This window comes from Ostrinia furnacalis, unplaced genomic scaffold (genome assembly GCF_004193835.3).
Source record: "Ostrinia furnacalis isolate ACB-3 unplaced genomic scaffold, ASM419383v2 OfSCF2669, whole genome shotgun sequence".
Taxonomy (NCBI): Eukaryota; Metazoa; Arthropoda; class Insecta; order Lepidoptera; family Crambidae; genus Ostrinia; species Ostrinia furnacalis.
The window spans coordinates 11,893-31,897 of NW_021132908.1; the positions used below are offsets into that span (position 1 = coordinate 11,893).

At 35.8% G+C, this 20,005-nt stretch overlaps 2 protein-coding genes across 4 annotated transcripts; one reads left to right on the plus strand and one right to left on the minus strand.

Moving 5' to 3' along the window:
* The first annotated feature begins 5,851 nt into the window (after window positions 1–5,851).
* LOC114356143 (repressed by EFG1 protein 1) lies at window positions 5,852–15,663 on the plus strand. 3 transcript variants are annotated; one of them, XM_028309252.1, is made up of 2 exons: window positions 5,852–5,959; window positions 14,490–15,663. In XM_028309252.1, the coding sequence occupies exons 1-2, from the start codon at window positions 5,921–5,923 to the stop codon at window positions 15,534–15,536; spliced, it is 1,086 nt and encodes a 361-aa protein (XP_028165053.1). In that variant the 5' UTR covers window positions 5,852–5,920; the 3' UTR covers window positions 15,537–15,663. The 3 variants fall into 3 exon arrangements, with proteins under 3 accessions (XP_028165053.1, XP_028165054.1, XP_028165055.1); XM_028309253.1 differs by lacking the exon at window positions 5,852–5,959 and adding an exon at window positions 10,027–10,132; XM_028309254.1 differs by lacking the exon at window positions 5,852–5,959 and adding an exon at window positions 10,847–11,003.
* On the minus strand, window positions 15,272–16,863 carry LOC114356144 (trypsin-like). Its single transcript, XM_028309255.1, has one exon. It carries the CDS (start codon window positions 16,681–16,683, stop codon window positions 15,865–15,867), a length of 819 nt encoding a protein of 272 aa, XP_028165056.1. The 5' UTR covers window positions 16,684–16,863; the 3' UTR covers window positions 15,272–15,864.
* Window positions 16,864–20,005: the final 3,142 nt, after the last annotated feature.

Consider the following 20,005-nt stretch of genomic DNA (forward strand, 5'->3'; position numbering starts at 1 on the left):
CGAGTTTTTTTCTCAGTTTCAAACTTACCTGAGTTTTGCATATTATAAAGTTGCGAATTAGAATCTCTATGATATCAAACGTTCGGTTTGCTGTTTCAACATTGTAAAAAGTTACATTAAGTATTTGGTGACTAACATAAACACAAAGTAAACACGATATATTATACAATTGCCACTTCTAAACTTTTTTCGTTTGACGCTTTGAAATATGTTTCCGCTCTGAGCGTGAACTAACATGGCTCTTGAAAAATCGTCGTGTTACGTTGCTAGCATAAAAAATGGTCACGTAAAACCTATCTATTGCAAAGTTTGTGCGTAAAAAACCGATTTATAGGTTATGCAATTTTTGTGCGAAAGCTGGCCTTTTTTTGGACATTTTTCCATCTAGTTCCAAAGTAAGTTGAGCAGACTGCTAATGCCAGACAACCTACATTACTTAGATACTGTAAAGCTGAGTTGCACCATCTTACTTTAACTGTAACAAACGTCAAAAATCTGTCAAACTCCATACAGAAAATACCGGTTATCGCTAAAGATACCGTTAAAGTTTGTTGGTGCAACTCAGCCTTTGTAAGGTACTTAAAGTTTCCCCAAATACTTCAAATAAAAATGTTCTTAGTGAAATTGAACCTATTGCCTGAAAATAAAACAAACGTCAAAAATCTGACAAACTTTATATGCAAAAATAGCCGGTTATTGTTAAAGTTACGATTAAAGTGAGCTGGTGCAACTCAGCCTTAATTGCATTTCGTCAGTTCTTTTCAGCAGCCAACTGAATATATTTTCTTGATTTTCTCAATGACAGGAGCACTGCCGGCATCCAGGTGCTTCCCTTGACCTTCACTAGATCGTCGGTCCTCCTTGTGAGAAAGTTTTCCTGTAAAACGTAGGTGGGCCGATTATATTAAGTAGGAAAAGCCTGAATGAAAACGAACATTATGTAGTCTACACGTCTTCTTCTTATTAATTTTGCTCTTAGCAGAGCGGTCGTGGTCACGTTGAGGCATTATTCACATCGGTTGTAGAGGCGGTTACAACTCTCCGCACGATCTCCCGCCATCTCTCTGTTGGCAGACTGTCTGGTGCAGTCACATACGCCGTCTCCAATTGCCGAAGTACAGTCGCGGAATGAAAAGGTTCGTCACCTTAGTGTCGGTTTTCGCTTGCACTAGGTACTGTAAGAGTCAAACCTGCCAACATAACAGTGCAAGAAACAGTGCTGCTAACATTTAAATAAATATGACGTTTGCTAACGAATAAGGTTTTGCTTGTTTATTTTTCTATCCCATCAGTGCAATGCAATGATGACATTGACCAATTGACAATAGTTTTTTTTATTTTATAAGAAATAATAATGACAAGTTGAACCAACAAGAAGGTTTTAGTTTATCAATCATAATAACCTTCTTGACAAGATAAATCGTCAAACAACTTTGATCTGGATAATTTTGAACTTTACTGACGAACAGTTAAAGATTATTTTCTCTAACTCGAGATTATTCTGTAACATAGTTTCAAAAGGTAATATGTGCTCGCGATTCGTTGAAGGAATCAATTTGAAAACTGACGAACCTTTTCATTCCGTGACTGTACATAAAAAGCTTATAAAACTCATTTTTGCAAATAGGCTTTTAAAAAGCACTTTTACATAGTACAGTGAGTCTACACGTAGTAAGACGCATTAACAAGCCTCAATAATAATATTATCAATAAATTCAAAAGACGTTTCTGCCAATATCCGAGCTATGCCGTGTATTTACCAATACCGCTCATTTCCATCGAATCATAACCAGTAATGGACATAAAATTCTGGCCTATCGAAAACGGTAGGAAGTGGGGCCGCTAAATAAGCGTGAGATTTCTCGTGGATGTTTTATTTTCCATTATGTTTTACTAGCTTTCCGCCCGCGGCTTCACCCGCATGGAATTTTGTCTGTCACGGAAAAGCATTATCGCGCGCGTCCCTGTTTCAAAAACCGGGATAAAAACTATACTATGTCCTTTTCCGGGACTCAAACTATCTCTATGCCAAATTTCAACAAAATCGGTTTAGTGGTTTAGGCGTGAAAGAGAGACAGAGAGACAGAGAGACAGACAGACAGACAGAAAGACGGAGTTACTTTCTCAGATTTTAGATTCGCTGCTTGATTTAGGTCTCTTAATTTATTTAAGCCTTAGATCATGTGCTGAAAATAGTTTGGAAGTGAACACATCCTTCTGTCCGCACAAAATGATATGCTACATCTTATGTGCACTACCAAGGAGTGTAAAAGATGCGTATTGACCCGTGCCTTCAAGGTCTTAGGCCGAGTTGCACCATCTTACTTTAACTTTAACAAACGTCAAAAATCCGCCAAACTCCACACAAAAACACCGATTATTGTTATAATTATGGTCAAAGTAAGTTGGTGCAACTCAGTCTAAGACCTTGAAGACACGGATAAGCATCTTTTGGGCAAGCTTGCTCCATCATAGATTGCTCTGCACCTCCTGGATGAGATTGCTATCAAGTAAAAGCACATAAATTGTAGAACTGTAGCCTTATTCACGTAAAAAAAACTTCAACGACGACAAATCGCTGAGTTGCGATTTTATCGAAAATCATTCTATCGATATGACCCTTGTGAGTACGGATTTAGAACTGTTTTTCAATAGGATGACTTCTAAACGTCAACGAGATTTCGACTGTGTCAAAATACGTGAATTAGGCCACTGCGCTTCTCTACGGGCAATGCCAGTTAGGTCTTTGACAGGAAGTTTTTTAATACAGTTTGTGTTTTCGCTGTTTTCATGGCCTCAGCAATAGTCGTGGATGGAAAGCAGAGATAATGGTGTACGAATCGATTCCAAGGGTCCTCGTGAACTCTGGCTCCCATAAAATATGTAGAAGCATTTCGTGAATTCACTTCGGATCTATAAATATACATGTCTCTAAGTAAAGGTCGAAATGGATTGGAGTATACACTGTTTGTATGAAATATCAAAAAGTTTGAAAGTTAATTATATTTTTTGTCCTAATGTATCTATCTTGAGGATCTTGAGATAGTAGTGAGTTTCTTGCACTCCTGAAGCAGTGATACAGCTAAAAAAAAAGCTAAAGTGGTAAAAGAGCTTTTTAAAAAACCATTCGCGGAAAATATACGATTTTAATGACTGTAAGGCTGGGTTGCACCATCTTACATTAACTTTAACAAACGTCAAAAATCTGTCAAATTCTATACAAAAACACCGATTATCGTGTTACGATTAGATGGTGCAACACAGCCTAAAAGCATGTAATGCTGCTTCGATGTCACTCCTTAACAAAAACGAATTATCCGCTGTCTACAGGCACTGTATAACTATGTACTGTACGAAACCTGAAATAGATGATCTTATGTTGCACGAAGGCACTGGATGCAGGCCGCTCAACCGTCCAATCTGGAAATCATTTGGGGACGTCCTGTGCCTGAAATGATGATGATTAAAACAGATCGATCCTGCTTTCCTTTCAACTACCCTCCACGGATCCCCAATTTATTTAAGGACGCCTCAAACGTGGCCATTCCATATAAGTGTTGCCATCAAATTTGTTAAATCGCACGCTCGCGAGTTACGCTTTCCAACGGTTATGTGTCACTGCAGGAGAGAGCGGGAAAAAATATTTTATCCACGTGAAAGAGAGGGACAGGAAGATAAATAAACGCTTTATCATCCAGGCAATCTACAATTCATCGTTTCAATTCTAGCGGAGCTGCTTTGCACTATCTGATGCTTTCGGGGTGTGGAAAAAGCAGAATTTTCCATTTTTATAACGTCAAAATAGCTTTTCAACGCGCGACGTTTGATTGGCTATGGCACATAACTTTGCATGTATGGGGTCCATCATCATCATCAAAGTTTCAGCCATAGGACGTCGACTGCTGAATATAGGCCTCCCTAAACACTTCACTTTGTTGAAAGTTTTTTCTTTCCCTAAGAGGAATATTTTTAATAATGCTAAAACTTGTCTTATTTCGATGAGCGCATTAGTACAAGATGCTGGAATTAGATTCACATAATTTGCTCTAAGTTTTATCTCCCTACTAATTATCATCACAATTTTTTCAGATAAGTACTGCCAATTTAATATGCAACACCTGCCCTTGCTGTCAGATTAACGAGTGTTTAAGGTAAAGATATGATTTACAAGATATTTTAATCAGCTAACTTATAAGTAGTTGTATCGTAAACATTGCTAAACGTCGTAAATTCTTTGCTATCTCCTCTCTCGGATCTGCAAACATAGTCAGTACTTTTACATTGATAGGTCCAAGTCATAAGCTGATGAAAGAAAGAAAGAAAGAAAGAAGAAAGAAAGACACATTTATTACAATGGACATCACACAAATACAGGCAATTACATAGACATGACAGTAGCACATAATAATGGAAGAAGAAAAAATAAAAACAAGAGTAAACTGAGCAGTGCCACCCATCCACCAACAAGATGCCCACTGCAACGGGACCCCACTCAGCATATGCCATGGCCCACGGTGACGAAGGCCACGGCGCTGGTTTTCAGTGTGCCGTGTGTGTGATGCGATTCTCATTTCTGACAATTATGTAACTGTTATCTTCTGGGCCCATAACCTATTTAAACAAACGTAGATTTTTGCAACGACTGTGTTTTATATTTTCACACGCTACCAACATAAGAGAAAACATTACTACCAACTAAACAATTTTTAATACATTATTTTGTTACAAAGAAGTTCTTATATCAATAATTTCATTTTGAGTGAAAGAGATAGGTTGTGGAAGTATGAATCTCACCAAAAACATTTGCATGTAAAATGATGCCAAGACGAGACCATAATAATATTATTTTGTTCACGCCGTGAAAAAGTTAGATCTTATGTAGAGCCAAGCTTGTAGCTCTACACACCCTAACTTCACCAACTCTACACCGAACAGTACTTATGATGAGAAAATTGCAGTAGCGTCATATAGAGATATAAATAGAACCGTAGTCAAAATATGTAACATGGCCGTTTTGCTATCTTCACATGGATGAAACATTTAATCACTATTCGTTCGTTCGTTCATTTCAGCCAAATGACGTCCACTGCTGGACAAATGCCTCCCTCAAGGTTTTCCACAATAAACGGTCCTGCGCTGCCCGCATCCAGGCTCTTCCTGCGACCTTTACCAGATCTTCGGTCCACCTAGTAGGAGGCCTGCCCACTCTACGTCTTTCAGCCCGTGGTCATGGTCTCTACGAGCAATGTGCCCCGCCTACTGCCACATGATTTTAGCAATTCTGCGAGCTACTCGTATGTAATGTACTGAGAAAGTTGGAATTTCTGATTAGAGCACGCAGGGAATCACTATTAATCATTTACCATTTTTGTACCTTGAGTAACTAAAATTTACCAAAATTGTGGCTGTGATCTGCTTTTTTTGCAAACCTGAAACCGATACATCTTAATACGTATAATATTCTGCAATCTTCATTCATATGCAATGACTAATTCTAAAAAACTTTTTTTTTTATTATTTATGCTTAATTGTTTTCGGAAACAACTAACTTTTATTTATCGCAGACAGAAGACATAAGGCCTTGATCACACGTACCGAGCAAACGGGCGAGACAGTGCTCTCGGCCGAGTACTCGGTGTATATGAACATTCCCCCTAGTGCTCGGCCGAGCGCTCGAGTATGTGACTCGCTCACCCAACTGTCTCGACCGAGTAAACATTTCACTGTCTCGCCCGTTTACTCGGTACGTGTGATCAAGGCTTATGACTTGGACCAACCAACGTCGTTATCTCCGATTACAAAATATCCACCGTTATCACTGACTACGGCGCAGTCTCAAATTTTATAGTACTCAAGTAGCCATGTTCACAGTTTTTAATATAAAAATATAAGTTTACCTCAGTTTTTCAGTTTCAGGATAATGAAGATTCCGTGTGTGTTGCCAGGATGCCAGTATATTGTAAGTAATTTGATCTTAACTCGAAATATAAAGTAAACTTTCATAGCCTTCCTCAAATACACTTTGCATGTGGATGCATTATAGTTTGATATTGCATACTTATAAGTTATCGTATACAAATTGTATTTTGGACTAAAGCGTACTTTATTGTAGGTTTGGATACCCCTCCCTCCTCCCTCCTACCTCCCTAGTGATACATTATTTATGGGATTAGCAGTAAGCACCATGGTCTCATCTTTATGGGTTTCAGTAGAGAGAATCTGTCAAACATCAAAAACAGTCATCAAACTCTTAAACAATGTTTGGCCATTACATATTTATTTACTTACTTAATGCATAAAATTATAATATCTAAATTATCAGATACCTTCTTTGAGAAAATTAATGGCTTTCCATTTCAACTTTTGTTTGTACTCGTATGCAGATTTATCAATGCTTGAATTTTGAAAGTAGGTCAGCAGAGATAAAATCTGCAGAACAAGATAACACTCTACACATTATATTATGAATGTAAATAATCATAGATTTTGCGATTCACACCTTCAAAATGTCCTATTTTCCACACATTGTAATGAATGTAAATAATAATAGATTTTGCGATTCAAACACGTTTATAATGTTCTAATTTCTAGACAAAGGTAATTTTGTCCTAATAAATTACAGTTCTGCGGTTACAAAAATTCAAAATCTCCTTCTTTAAGTCGGTTAAGAAGATGTTGACAGACGGACAACAAAGTGATCCTATAAGGGACATTGTTGACCTTCACTGGTTGGGTTTTATTGGCGGTCAAGCTGTAGATCCTGGCTACACAGGAGTTGCAGCGGTGGGGACGAGAGGTGAAAATAGTTCCGCTTTGATCCTACAGGGTCCCGATTTTTCCTTTTGAAGTACGGATCCCTAAAAATAGACTTGCTATTTTAGGATGATAGACATTTCTTGACGACAGAACTAATTGTTAGAAGGTTATTTTGAGCTTCAATCAACTTAAGTGGGGCTTTCTAAAGTGGGCTATTAAGAGCCATCTCTATTAACCCTATGTTAGTAGATCTTTGTTACTGCCGCGAGGGACCGAAATTGTTATCTTTTTTACTGCAGTAAAAAAGTTAATAAAGTGCTAAAATTAGACTCTGAAGGTCGCTTTTCCAGTGATAATATAAAGCTGGACACAGACGGTCAGTTAAAACGATGAGTCATCTTTTTTGGATATAATATGTCAGTTCAATTGATCAGTTTAACTGACGGTGAAATAAATCTTTATTGGTTGGGTTTCATTGGAGGCCAAACTGTAGATCCTGGCTATACAGGAGTTGCAGTGGCGGGAAAGTGTGTTGTTAAAGTCATGTTCGTTGAACCGTCACGCGTCCTCATTGATTCAATTCTTTGAAAATAGGTAGGTACTTAAATATTTTAATTTTTACAGATAGGTACATTGTAAAAATAACACACTATTAAACCTGGAAAAAACGCAAAAAGATATGGTAGGGGTAGGGACTAGGGATCGATCTCAGAGCTTAACATTTTGATACTCTAGCGGCCCTGTTAGGGTCCTAACGAATATTAGTAAGAAATAAAATAGTGGACTGTATTAAAATAGGTAGCTGTAATTCTCGCCAGCCTAATTACAATCAATTATGAGAGTACGCGGTATTTGTGCGACGACGGTGGTGTCCCAAAGGCGAGTGTGTGACCCGAGCGCAGCCGATGATGACGCTGTCGGCCCGAGGTGACGTTAGTCATTGTACGCCGCCCGCACGTCTCCTCCCGCGCGTTGTTGGGTTCCCAACAGGCCCAGTGCCCACCGTTCTTTGTAAATTTGTTTCTACTGCATTACGTTAGATGGCGTTACCATTGCTAAGAATTCTTCATGACGTATCGACGTATCAGCGTATCTAAATACTTTATCGGACCATTCATAAGAAATCGTTCACACAAAAGTAACGAGAACTTAGATGAAGTCACTCATTATTTAAATCAAATTCAATGACAAAGCTTCTTATTCTTAACTAGCTTTTGCCCGCGGTTTTGCCCGCATGAACTTCTTCGACCTGCTAGTTACTCAGGAATAGTTAGCGTTGTAGGTACTTTAAAAAACAAGTATTTTTTACAAGTCTTATTTACCTGAACTCGCAATTTTAGGTACCTACTATAAATTGTTTTAGACAGTCTATTTCACCAAGACCGTATAATTTCATAGGATTATGTCCAGTACAGGAGTCAATACATTTGCTCCATACAAAATGTATTAATTTATATCCAAAGAAGGTACGATTTAGGTACTAATTTTCAAGATCAACCATTAATATCGATTTAACCCATAATCGATTTTGATAAATCATCGTCCATAGAAAGAAATAAACTAAAGTACTTTCCATCGACAAATCGCATTAAGGTTCAGCCAAACCAACGCGATCACACGCGATCAGCCGGCGTGCAGCGATGGCGATCAATGCATTTATTTAAGGGTTCGAACAAACCAACGCGATCACACCGCGATCAGCCGGCGTACAGCGATGGCGACCAGACCTAAATGCATTGATCGCCATCGCTGCACGCCGGTTGATCGCATTGGTTTGGCTGAACTTTAGAAATGAAGTCAAAGGAAAAGAACCTTCACAATTAGTCATAACTGGCAAATGACTTTATAACAGGACCGACAGTTACGATGCTTAGTAATTATGCTACCGGGGCAATAGGGCGGATTTACACCAGACGACTTTAATCGTGATTCGTACGGTCGACGAAAATACAATTTTAATTCGAAATAACACATTCGTGTATGTACACACGGCCACACAGTGTTAACTATCCATTTCCGTGTTTTCTCTCGCTCTCATCAAATGGTGATTCTTTGCGATCGAACTAGACGACATGACCGGTAATGGGCAGTTAACACTGTTGCCGATATTACATTTGAAATATTAAATATTCAATATTAATTTCAAATAGGTATTCTAACTAAAGAGAAAATTGAGCTGAAAAAGATTTACGGAAATCCAATAAAAAAAAGAATTAATAATACATTCGAGTACATTTAAGATTCATAAAATTTTCATAAAAAGAGCTCAAAAATCATTTTTCATTGTGTAAATAATTTATATATAATGTTAATGAAAGTTTTTCAGATATGCCTTACTGATTTTAATGAGTTTCAATATTAAAAGAAATTAGGTAAAACAATAAAAAACCGCTTTGAATTGCTTTTAACATGAGACACAAACAAGCAAAACATTATGATCCAGGTTATATTTTTTTTTCGTATTCGCATAAAACGTTAATAATGCATTGAAATATCAAACACGGCTCTATCATGTAAATCTACAATATTAGCATGTTATTCGATTTTCAATAAGCAATATTTCTCGCAACGAAATTCGAGAATAGATTCGTATAAATCCCACTTCAATGGGAATACACATTTTACTATTGTACATTCAAATTTGGTCTTTATTACGTGATTCATAGGTTTTATGACATTGTAATTTATTGGAGGAAGTAATTATCAAAATAACGTGCCCTATCAAGTGTGATGGGTATTTTTTTTGCCAATTGTTTTTGCGAACTCTTTGTCCGTATTTGCGGTTTGTAACTGTACTTTTAGAGTTCCTTTCGCAATATAAAACTTGAAATTTCACAATATTAAAAAGAAATAGATATTTGAATCAGATATTTGAAGGAAAACGACAGATTCTAGATTTTTTTAATCCACAACGTTTCAATTATCTAGCACGTAGAGCTATTAAAAAAGCAAGATCAGTAGATAATATTGAATGATTATTGTGTTTGGTTTTGTTTTTTTTTTTAATATTTTATATGCGGTTGTACTCATGAGGCCCTTTAACGAAAAAATTTGTACAAATAAATTTAGTTCTAAAAATATCCGCCAGAATAACACTTTCATCCTCACATCAATTTATGTATATTAGTTTAGAATAATACAAAGAAAATAACGTTATAAAATAGAAGTTTAGGTTGTAATGGTACTGAACCCCACATGAAAATATAATACGCTCTTGACAACTTTTTAACTGTCAGTTATTTACCAAATAGGGACACGGTCGGCTCATTCAGTTACAAGTGGTGAATCAATGTAGTGTACGATGTGAGTTTCAGATCATGTTGATAGTATTTTGATACAAATACCGTTTGAAATGTCCATTTTGAAAAATTTCAATGTGAGTAAAAAGTTATTGATTTTTTAATTAAAAATATTTTTGATAGGGTTATTAAAATTAGTATGAGGAAATAATTTTTAATTAGTGTACTACGTGTGTAAGTATTCACTAATTTGATAAGATTACGGGAAAAATATGTGTGTATTTTTACCCTTTTGTAATTTAATTAAAATTACCACATATCGCATGAACAGTAAAATAAAAATATAATATTTTCCTTTACTTATTTCGAAAACTTTCAGAATGTATTAATATTCAAATTTTTGCACGCGGCGGATTTGGATTATTTTCGGTCCTAATGTTTACGTTCTTATTTTATGTGGGTCTAGTATTATTATTATAAGATATTGGTTGGTCTTTAATTTTTTTAAGAAATATCAGTTTGATTGATAACAATCTCACCGGAGTCTTGAAGACCATTTTAGTATCAAATCAATGTACCTACCTACTTAAATCGCTTCTATTTCAGTATTGATAATGCAATTTACGAGTACAGTACCTGAAACACAGTTTTGTTTCAATATGGCATCAATTTCAAGTACATAACACAAGTTACCATAACGCTAGTGTTTACACTAAATGATTTATTGAAATCCAATCGAACATTATAAAATCACCCTTACTCCCTTATCGCTTCCTCGATATTATCGCAAAATCCGTCGCAACTCACCCAATTTTAACACTAACCTTATCTCGCTTCGACGTATGTCGATCGATAGAGACGGAGTCATAATATCGCGATAAACAGTTTATAGCGTGGAGGATAATCAGTCGCAATTGCCAGGACTCGAAGTGACATTACGTTGAAGGGACGTGTGTAATTTTTTCATTCATGTGCCTGACGGATTGAGAACGCTCGCGCAATATCATGGTAACTATTTTTTTATTCACAAAAAAACTATACTTCTTTTGACGTTCCATAGTTAGAAATAAGTGAATTTTTAAGTAGATAAAGTAGTTTTACATTGAGAATTATTAGCATATTTTTAAGTAAGCAATAATGATTTGAACCAATAGAAAATAGTTAGATTTTCTTAATAATATTCATTGAAATAAAATATTTTCAGTTTTCTTCTTCCCTCGAGTGAAAGTATCTTTTTAGAACTACTTTTACTACTATTAAATTCACAAACTTTAAAATGATCCTAAAATCATAGAAACTTTTAACCACCTAAGAGACATCAAAGTTGTAAAGTGCATAATTTTATAAAAATAAATAGATACTGATTATGACATAATAACTAAAAACAACATTGTGATGTGATAAATTATCTCGATAAATCAGCACTTGAATACTAAAATATATTTTTCAAAATGCTGGTGAAATAATAATGACGATAGGTTAAATTTAATTACTTATTTATAATCTAAATCAAACGGTTTGCATACTGGACTAAAACATCAGTTACTGTTGTAAATTTGAATCCCATTAGGAACAAAATATTTGCGTGATAGTTACGATACGAGTATTTACATAATATAGAGTCATGGAAGCATAAGGGTGGATTCGACCAAACAAGAGTAAATTTAATCTCAGAATAAATCGTCAGTTATTCGTCATTTTGGCATAATATTTCCATACTGAAACTGTCAATGTGACAGTTATACCAGGAGTTATTCTCGGATAAAAGTTTGGTCGAATCGGGCCTAAGCACAAAATTGCTTTCATAAACTAAAGACTTATGGTTCAAAGTCCATAGAATTATATGTATAGAATAATATGCCTAAACCTCACTTAACGTTATAACTTTCAATCATAATATCGACAATATGTACAATTAGGTCGTTCCTAGAGCAGTTTTATACGCGTTCCCTAGTGATTGTTCAAGTCGTTTTAAATTAATATTGCGACAGTCGTCTTGACCCCAGATTACGAGACAACTTATTATGTTTCTGCTAGTTGTAGAACTACTATACTACCTCAGAGATTATCAGAAGTGTTGTTAATATGAGTTTTTACGTAGTTGTCTTAAATTTGACTCTATCGCCACTGCACAAAATACACCTGACTCTACTTATTTGCCAATTTGCTAGCTCTGACCAAGTTAATAAGAACTATACTATGTTAACTACAAAAATGATAATTATAGTAAAATAGTAACAGAATACATTGTATTTACATAACATTGTCATAAGCATATTTACGCTCCCTGTGGAATTCGAACCCTCTACTGCAGTGGCTCTTGCAATCCAGTACCTACCAGGCTCACAGGAACACCAATTTCTTTCGTATTTCATACAGTATAAGTAACGATTTAACTTTCAATCATAATTGTTTTCTAATCATCAAAATGACTAACACATTGTCACATTTGAGTCATGACTGACAACAACAACAATTATCATCATTAAGTGAAATGATAATTTAATTACTTTCTCATCAAACGAGATATTTCCAATAGTCTATACTTTCTTTTAAAATTAACTCAAAAATATTATACCTAATGACGTAATGACGTCGGTTGTATTTTTTATAATATTATTTACTTGACATTAGAAAAATAGGATAATCTCCTGATAAATTATTGTCTTACAGATAACAACGTAACATGCTTAAAATAATCACAAATTATACACGTTCCACAAACTAAGATAATGCTAATCCAAAAGTATTTTTACATAGAATTTACTAGCTATTTCACTATCTGAAGTTGGTCACTGATATCAATTTATCGTTATGATACGACGAATTAAAAATCCACACTTATCGGTACAAATATTTCAACACTACATTGTCGTTTCCTACTACGATTATTAAGATTTCAACATACATTCAAGCATTAGAATTAGAATTATTTACTTAACAATATTCCTAGTGCTCTTAATAAAATAACCTATACAGTGGTCTGAGGAAACCAAATGTAATGATACGACTCTGATGTTCGTTTCAGCTCAATGACGTCCACAGCTGGACAAAGGCCTCCTTCCAAGGATTTTCACAACGATCCTAGTGAACTTCGGTTATAATTGACCCCTATTACAACTATTATATAAAATTCCATGTTTAGCTTGCTGTGCTGTCATCTGTACTTTATCAACTTTATAAAGGACTAGCATTCCGCCCGCAGCTTCGCCCGCATGGAATTTTGTCAGTCACAGAAAAACATTATCGCGCGCGTCCCTGTTTTAAAAACCGGGATTAAAACTATCCTATGTCCTGAAACCGGGACTCAAACTATCTCAATGCCAAATTTCATCAAAATCGCTTCAGTGGTTTAGGCGTGAAAGCGTGACAGACAGACAGACAGACGGACAGACAGTTACTTTCGCATTTATAATATTAGTATAGATAAATATACGAGTACATAAATACAAATAACTGCCAAAATGAGTGGTCATAATAGCTAGTTTCTGGATTCTTAGAATGACGTTAAAATTTCGTTTCCGTTTTAGATTTTTTTTAAGTCATCAGCCAATTTGTATAACATAATTAACTTCGAATAATTTACTTAAAAATACACTTTGTAGACTCTACCGTATTTTTTACACAAAAGTCTTCATCATTTCACTCGTACTTCAGGCTCAGTTGATAACGAGATTATGAAAGCCCTTGAAAATATACTGAAGGTTACTATTACTAATAATGTTAATAAGGATGTTAGAAAGTACTTAGTATAATCTAAAATAAACAAAACTAAGATAAAGGTTTTAGTATAGTCAAATTATGACTATGTCCATGAATTATAATGAGTCATTCGAACATAAAATGGCCAAAATGATACAAAACACTTACTATCAGCTCACCATCACAATTTTGGGGAAGTATTTGCTAGGGCTTTTAAAACAATTTATACACAGGACGATGCTTTATCAGGCTTATCATAATAATGTATCCTGTTATTATTAATATAGTTTGCTAAAAAAATTTACTCAGTGATTCGTATTTTTATTGATAAGTTTATCTGCTGGCTAACTAGCTGCTGGCGAGCATGTTAATCATATTATGTGCATAATGCTGCAGTACGGTAGTGTGAAATCTACACCACAGTGTTGTATTACACAGTATTATATCCCGAGCTCGTTAAGTCATGGTTTAACAGTAGACGTAATATTGTAAGCATTATTGATATAGTTTACAATTTTGCTCTGCTATTGTACTTAGGAATCCGTACCCGTATGTTATGATTTAGTTGCATGTAGGGAAGCCCTTTGTGCCTAATTTCATTGTGACTGCGATCAAAAATGAATAGCGGAAGTATGTAAACAATGCATCCACAATGCAACTAAGCAGTATGTAGAGCGTGCAACACGCATTTAAATGAATTCCAGAACAAAATTTCACTTTTTACTGTGTTGAAATGTTTTAATGACATCCGTATGATAACAGCACTAATACCATTATTTGTATCTATTCCAGAGTAAATTATTCTCCTCCAAGTCTACTGACTTCGAGAACGAAGCATTAGAAGTTCACAATGAGTACCGAAGAGATCACGGAGTTGCACCTTTAGTTCTTAGCAAAGAGATATCCAAAACCAGCCAAAAATGGGCCGAAGAACTAGCCAAAAGAGACGCTATGGCGTACAGCCTCAATCAGAAGTATGGAGAAAGCGTGTACTGTGGATGGTCAGCTGACCCCAACACCAAAATCAAAGCAAGAGACTGCGTCGACAAATGGTACAGCGAAATCAACGAATTCTCCTTCGGTCGCGACCCAGATGTCTTAAACTGTGGACATTTCACACAAATCGTTTGGAAAGACACCAAAGAACTAGGCGTTGGCAGCGCTAAGAGCAAATCTGGGAAACTTTATGTAGTCTGTAATTATTACCCCCCTGGGAACTTCAGCGGACAGTTCAGCAAAAATGTCTTACCACCCGGTGCTATGCAGTTTAGGACAAATAGCTATACTAGAGAGGCAAACAACAACCTAGCACCACCAGCTTCACCTAACAGAAACAGCAAAAACTTCGCTTCAGACTTAGTCAGCAAATTCAAATCTACGTCAATTTCTGGTGACAAATTTGAAGACGAGTTTTTGAAGGCTCACAACGAATACAGAAGAAAACATGGAGTACCGCCTTTAGAGTTAAGTAAGAAGCTTAGCAAGTATGCTGAAGAATGGGCAAAGACGATTGCGAAGAAAGGAAATATGGAGCATAGAGAACAGAATGACTACGGAGAAAATATATTCTTCGCGTGGTCTTCAGATCCTAACTTTACTGTATCTGGTAAAGATCCTGTTGATAAGTGGTACAGTGAGATTAAAGACCACTCGTTTGGCAGGGAGCCAACCAGTCTCGGTTCTGGACATTTCACACAAGTAATTTGGGAAGACACCAAGGAAGTTGGAGTAGGCATCGCTAAGTCAAAAGAAGGACAAGTTTATGTAGTAGCAAACTACTTCCCTCCTGGAAACGTAATGGGTAGTTTTGCCAAAAAAGTACGCCCACCAATCAATTGAGAACTAGTAAGAGTTTACTGCCAAAGACATTTACATTCCAAATATTTACTTTAAAGTAGTATTTTTATCATTTATGTTATTTTATAAGGTTACTGCGTTATTATTTATATTACTTTTTGATACTTAACAGTTTGTTTTATTTATATTTTTCTTTGGGGTAGTAGTTCAAGTAAAATATTTATGTAGCAGTATTTTTATCAAAATAAAAAATGCTCTAGATACAATAACTCTTAAGACATTTTCTAAATAATAACATAACTAATAAGTACACATAACTAATAATTGGCAAATACGTAAAACAAAAATAATAATGTATGTCCACTGTCCACTATACATAAACTGGGAATGGCTCAATTTTTTCATCCATAACATCAGACAACCAGTCCAAATAAGGACTTACGGGTGTATTGAAACTTTCAACGCCATAACCACCGCTCATAATCGCAATGACTTTTCCATTAAACAGCAATGGGCCACCGGAATCACCTGAGGCAGACTTTTGTACTTTATTTTCGCATTTTGGACGTACACAAATAAGTGGTCGTATAATTCGTGTCTCAATAGAACAAGGAACTGTTAATCCTTCACCTATTTGCAAGGGTTTGCTTTCATCTTTTTGTCTATGACTTAGGAAATCTTCGTCATGCCCAAATGTAAAACCAAAGCCAGCGTATCTCACTTTAACACCCGTGAACGTTTTATAATCTATTGCAGACAACTTTGCGAATGTGCTCATGTTTTCTATTTTTTCTATCAATACAAGACCAATGTTGTTAATCATGTAATATAGATCTATCATTTCTTTGTAACTCGGATGAGGTACAACTTTTATAACTTTCTTCAGTGCCCGAGTGGTGTTGCGAGGTATCGTCATATCACCGTACCTCACCCGTCGGATGTTTGCACTGATACAGTGTGCGGTTGTCAAAACCCATCGGGGTTGTAGAAGGTTTCCTGAACAATGTCTGTAGATCTCAAATCCATAAAATTGACTTCGTGAGCTTTCCAAACTGACCACATAAGGGTGTTCATTATATAAATCATCGACTCCATGGAGAACCCGAAAATTTGGTTCCTGGCTTTTTTGGTTTGCGGCGATTATTGATAGAGACATCAACTGTAAATATTGAGGTAGTAACGCTTTCATTACCGAAATACTTGTTTATTTTGTTCAATTTTTGCAATTTTTAGTTCCGAGAATCACTCGTAGTATCCGTGTATCGTGAAGCAACGGAAAATAAATGGTTTTCAGAAAGCGATATTATATTTTTTATCGACTGTAAAATTGTTTACAAGAAATATTGGCTAGAAACCAATGGAAATCCATACTCCATACTTACTATTAGTTTAGGGTGATTCCGATTGCATTTTCACATACTAAATTACTAACTTTTTAATGGGATTCTATATTATGTTTAAAATAAAATTTGATTTTTTGCAGGCTAAATTCCGACGTTTTTAGAGTTTTGGAAATCTTATTGTCGATGGAAGGAACAGTGCTAGTACAACCATTTCAGCCAAAAATAATTTGGCTGAAATGTCATGGAGAAAATTCATTGCATCTATAGTAAAATTTCGTATTTTTGAACGTGTACTAAGAATATTTTGACTAACAATCATTTATCCAAGAACATGTGTAGACCCGTATTAGCTAACTTTAAGCCAGATATGAAATTCTATTTTTCATCAGATCTCAGACTACAAAACGGGTACATAAGGGCTCTCCATTATGGCCTTCAACCGGCCACGTCTAGAGGATCGAGATGTAGATACGGCACGGATGGTTGCACACAAGTGACCCTACGTGTACGGTCACCCTTAACTTTAACCACTTGATGATCGTCGACCTCAAGTCCCGATGATAAGGTTCATTTTGGAATAACCGGCTGATCATTTGATCAAAAGTTGCAAGGACAACAGTGAGTTAAGTAATATAGGAAGTTAAATTGGGTATAGGTCAGTCTGTTTACACTGCAGTGGTGCTGAAACTATACGGTATAGTAAAGCGTAATAATGCAACGAATTTTGCCTTTAGATTATAGTATAATATTGTTCTTAACTCTAGAATTAGCAGTCGGAGTTTATTCTTGGGGAAATGTAAAACTACAAAAAAGGAACGATCAAGTGTCTGGCGAAGGGTTGCCACGATGGTAGGTGTCTGTCAATGAATGACGTCATTTCTAACAATAATTTGAAGACAATAATCAAACAATCAACCGTTATAATTTGACGTATTTAGGTAGATATTTTACACACCTTTAGCATCGTCTGTCTGCTAAAGCCACGATGACCCAAACTTCATGTTTGGCCATGGTTCTTAGCTTTGTTGGGAGCATGCCCTGACAAACTTTCAGCCTTTATAAAATAACGTAGGTAGGTCTGGCGTTCACTAGCGCTTACTCTAAAACGGGATGTTCGTGTGAATGCTAATATTAAAACAGCTGGGTGGCACCACTTTAACTTTGACAAACGTCAAAACTTTGTCAAAATCCATAAAAAAACACCATCGTTAAAGTTATGGTCAAAGTTAGGTGGTGCAACTCAGCCTTAGTTTACACAACGAGAACTTAATTCAAACGTTTTGAATTGAATTGAGATCCTGCAAAAAACGGAATCTCTCCGTGGAAGAAAGCATTAAAGTACCAGTGAGTTATCATGCCATGCCATCTGAAGGAAAACATAATTTTCCACCAAAAATCAAATCAGCAATCCAACAACAAACCAAATGGTTCGATGTAATTATAACATAAAATAATTTGATTTCATGGTATGCCTCCTTTGATGGGGGTAATAACATTTCGACGGCCTTTACCGTAAAGTCATGCGGTAACTCCATTATTTTTTATCGTGGTATAAATTCTGTGAAGAATGAATTGGGATATATTGTTGTTATTGACTTTTGGTGTAAGTATTTTTATAAGGATATCTATATCTATAAAAGCATAAGCTCACTAACTGAATGACTCACTCACTCATCATGAAATCTCAAAAACTACAAGTGCTATGAGTCTGAAATTTTCATTTTAAAACGTAAGTGCTCACTAAGACGGGATTTTGCAAAATTCAACTAATAAGGGAGTAAAACGGGATCCACGCGAACGATATCACGGGAGGCCGCTAGTAGATAATAAATAGAAAAATCTTCAGAAGGTACCTACTACTCGACGAATGTTTGACCTGGTGCTCCTAAGTTGCGGCACAAATTGTACAGCGCCCCTAGCGGATACTTTGAAGAGCTAAAATCTTCATAGATTTTATAACGCACACGATATCGAATGCGTTTGATGAAAACTCACACTACGTACCGTACTATTCCGCTACTATTGTTAAAACGACATCTCGCTGACACATTTGTTCGTTCATTAGATAATTCACACGTTAATTATTCACGCACCAAGCCCTTGTCATTGTGATGGTAAAACTATTTGTTTATTTACTAGAGCATGCATAGAGTGTGTTGAAAGCCGTGTGACAGCTTATATAGGGTGTAACAGGTGAAGAAAAATTAAATAGACAACACAAATGTGACGGAATATCCCGAACTCGATATTGCGTCTTTTTTTTTCCTGTAATTGGATTCTGATGATCCATTCTTTTTTTTTCACACCTTCCGCTACACATACAGTTTTTTTTAAGGCAAGTATTGGTCCGCAATCGCACCTGATGTTAAGTGAGATCAGGTGCGATTGCGAAATGACAGCTATTGTTCTTTTAAGAAAAGTTTAAAGACTCCGAATCAGAAGTCATTGTAAAATAATTAACCGATTCTTACACCCTGTATAAAAATAAGCTTTCTTCTATAGCATATTGTACATAAAACAACAACCTACCTAAAGTTAAAAATAACGATTAGCAAGGGAGACCCTCAAGACAGTTGCCGACGTAAAGAACAAAAAAGTATTGTTCTAAATTAAGAAATGTCATTATACTCTGTCCAATATAAAATGATCTCCCTTATCATAAGTTTAAGTCTGAATCGGAGTTAAATAACACTGGTTTAGTTGCCCCCAATCATTAAAATGTCGGTCATTGAAGATCAGATATCCATGTTCAAAGGAGTGAATGTTCACTGCATTAGTAAATTATACCATTCTGCAAATTATTTAATTGGATATGTATCCTATAACATAACGCCTTAATTGATTATAATACAGAGTGTTAGGTAAAGGGTATATGAAGCCGACACTAGCCTATGTTAACTAGGTAGTATAGTGAAGTCTGAAAATATGTTATATCATCAGGCTAGTGTCGGCTTTATATACCATTTACCAAACACCCTGTATAACCAGAGAGTGCATCTGTGCTCTTAAGTGCTAAATAGGTACGTATAGTTAAATCTCAACTGAAAGTTTTTAAGTCACTTAATGTATTTCAAAGTTACTTAGTATGAATGCCCAAACAATGTGTTCATTGTTAGAGAGTGTAGTTAGTTTCTCGCTGTCGAATATTATGAACAAACTTTAAGACTT

Excerpts from the sequence above, each read along its gene's own strand:
- LOC114356143 (XM_028309252.1), top strand. The coding sequence starts at position 5,921 with ATGAAGATTCCGTGTGTGTTGCCAGGATGCCAGTATATT. Across the intron at positions 5,960-14,489 it reads TGCCAGGATGCCAGTATATT|AGTAAATTATTCTCCTCCAA; the intron begins GTAAGTAATTTG and ends TATCTATTCCAG.
- LOC114356144 (XM_028309255.1), bottom strand. The coding sequence starts at position 16,683 with ATGAAAGCGTTACTACCTCAATATTTACAGTTGATGTCTCTATCAATA.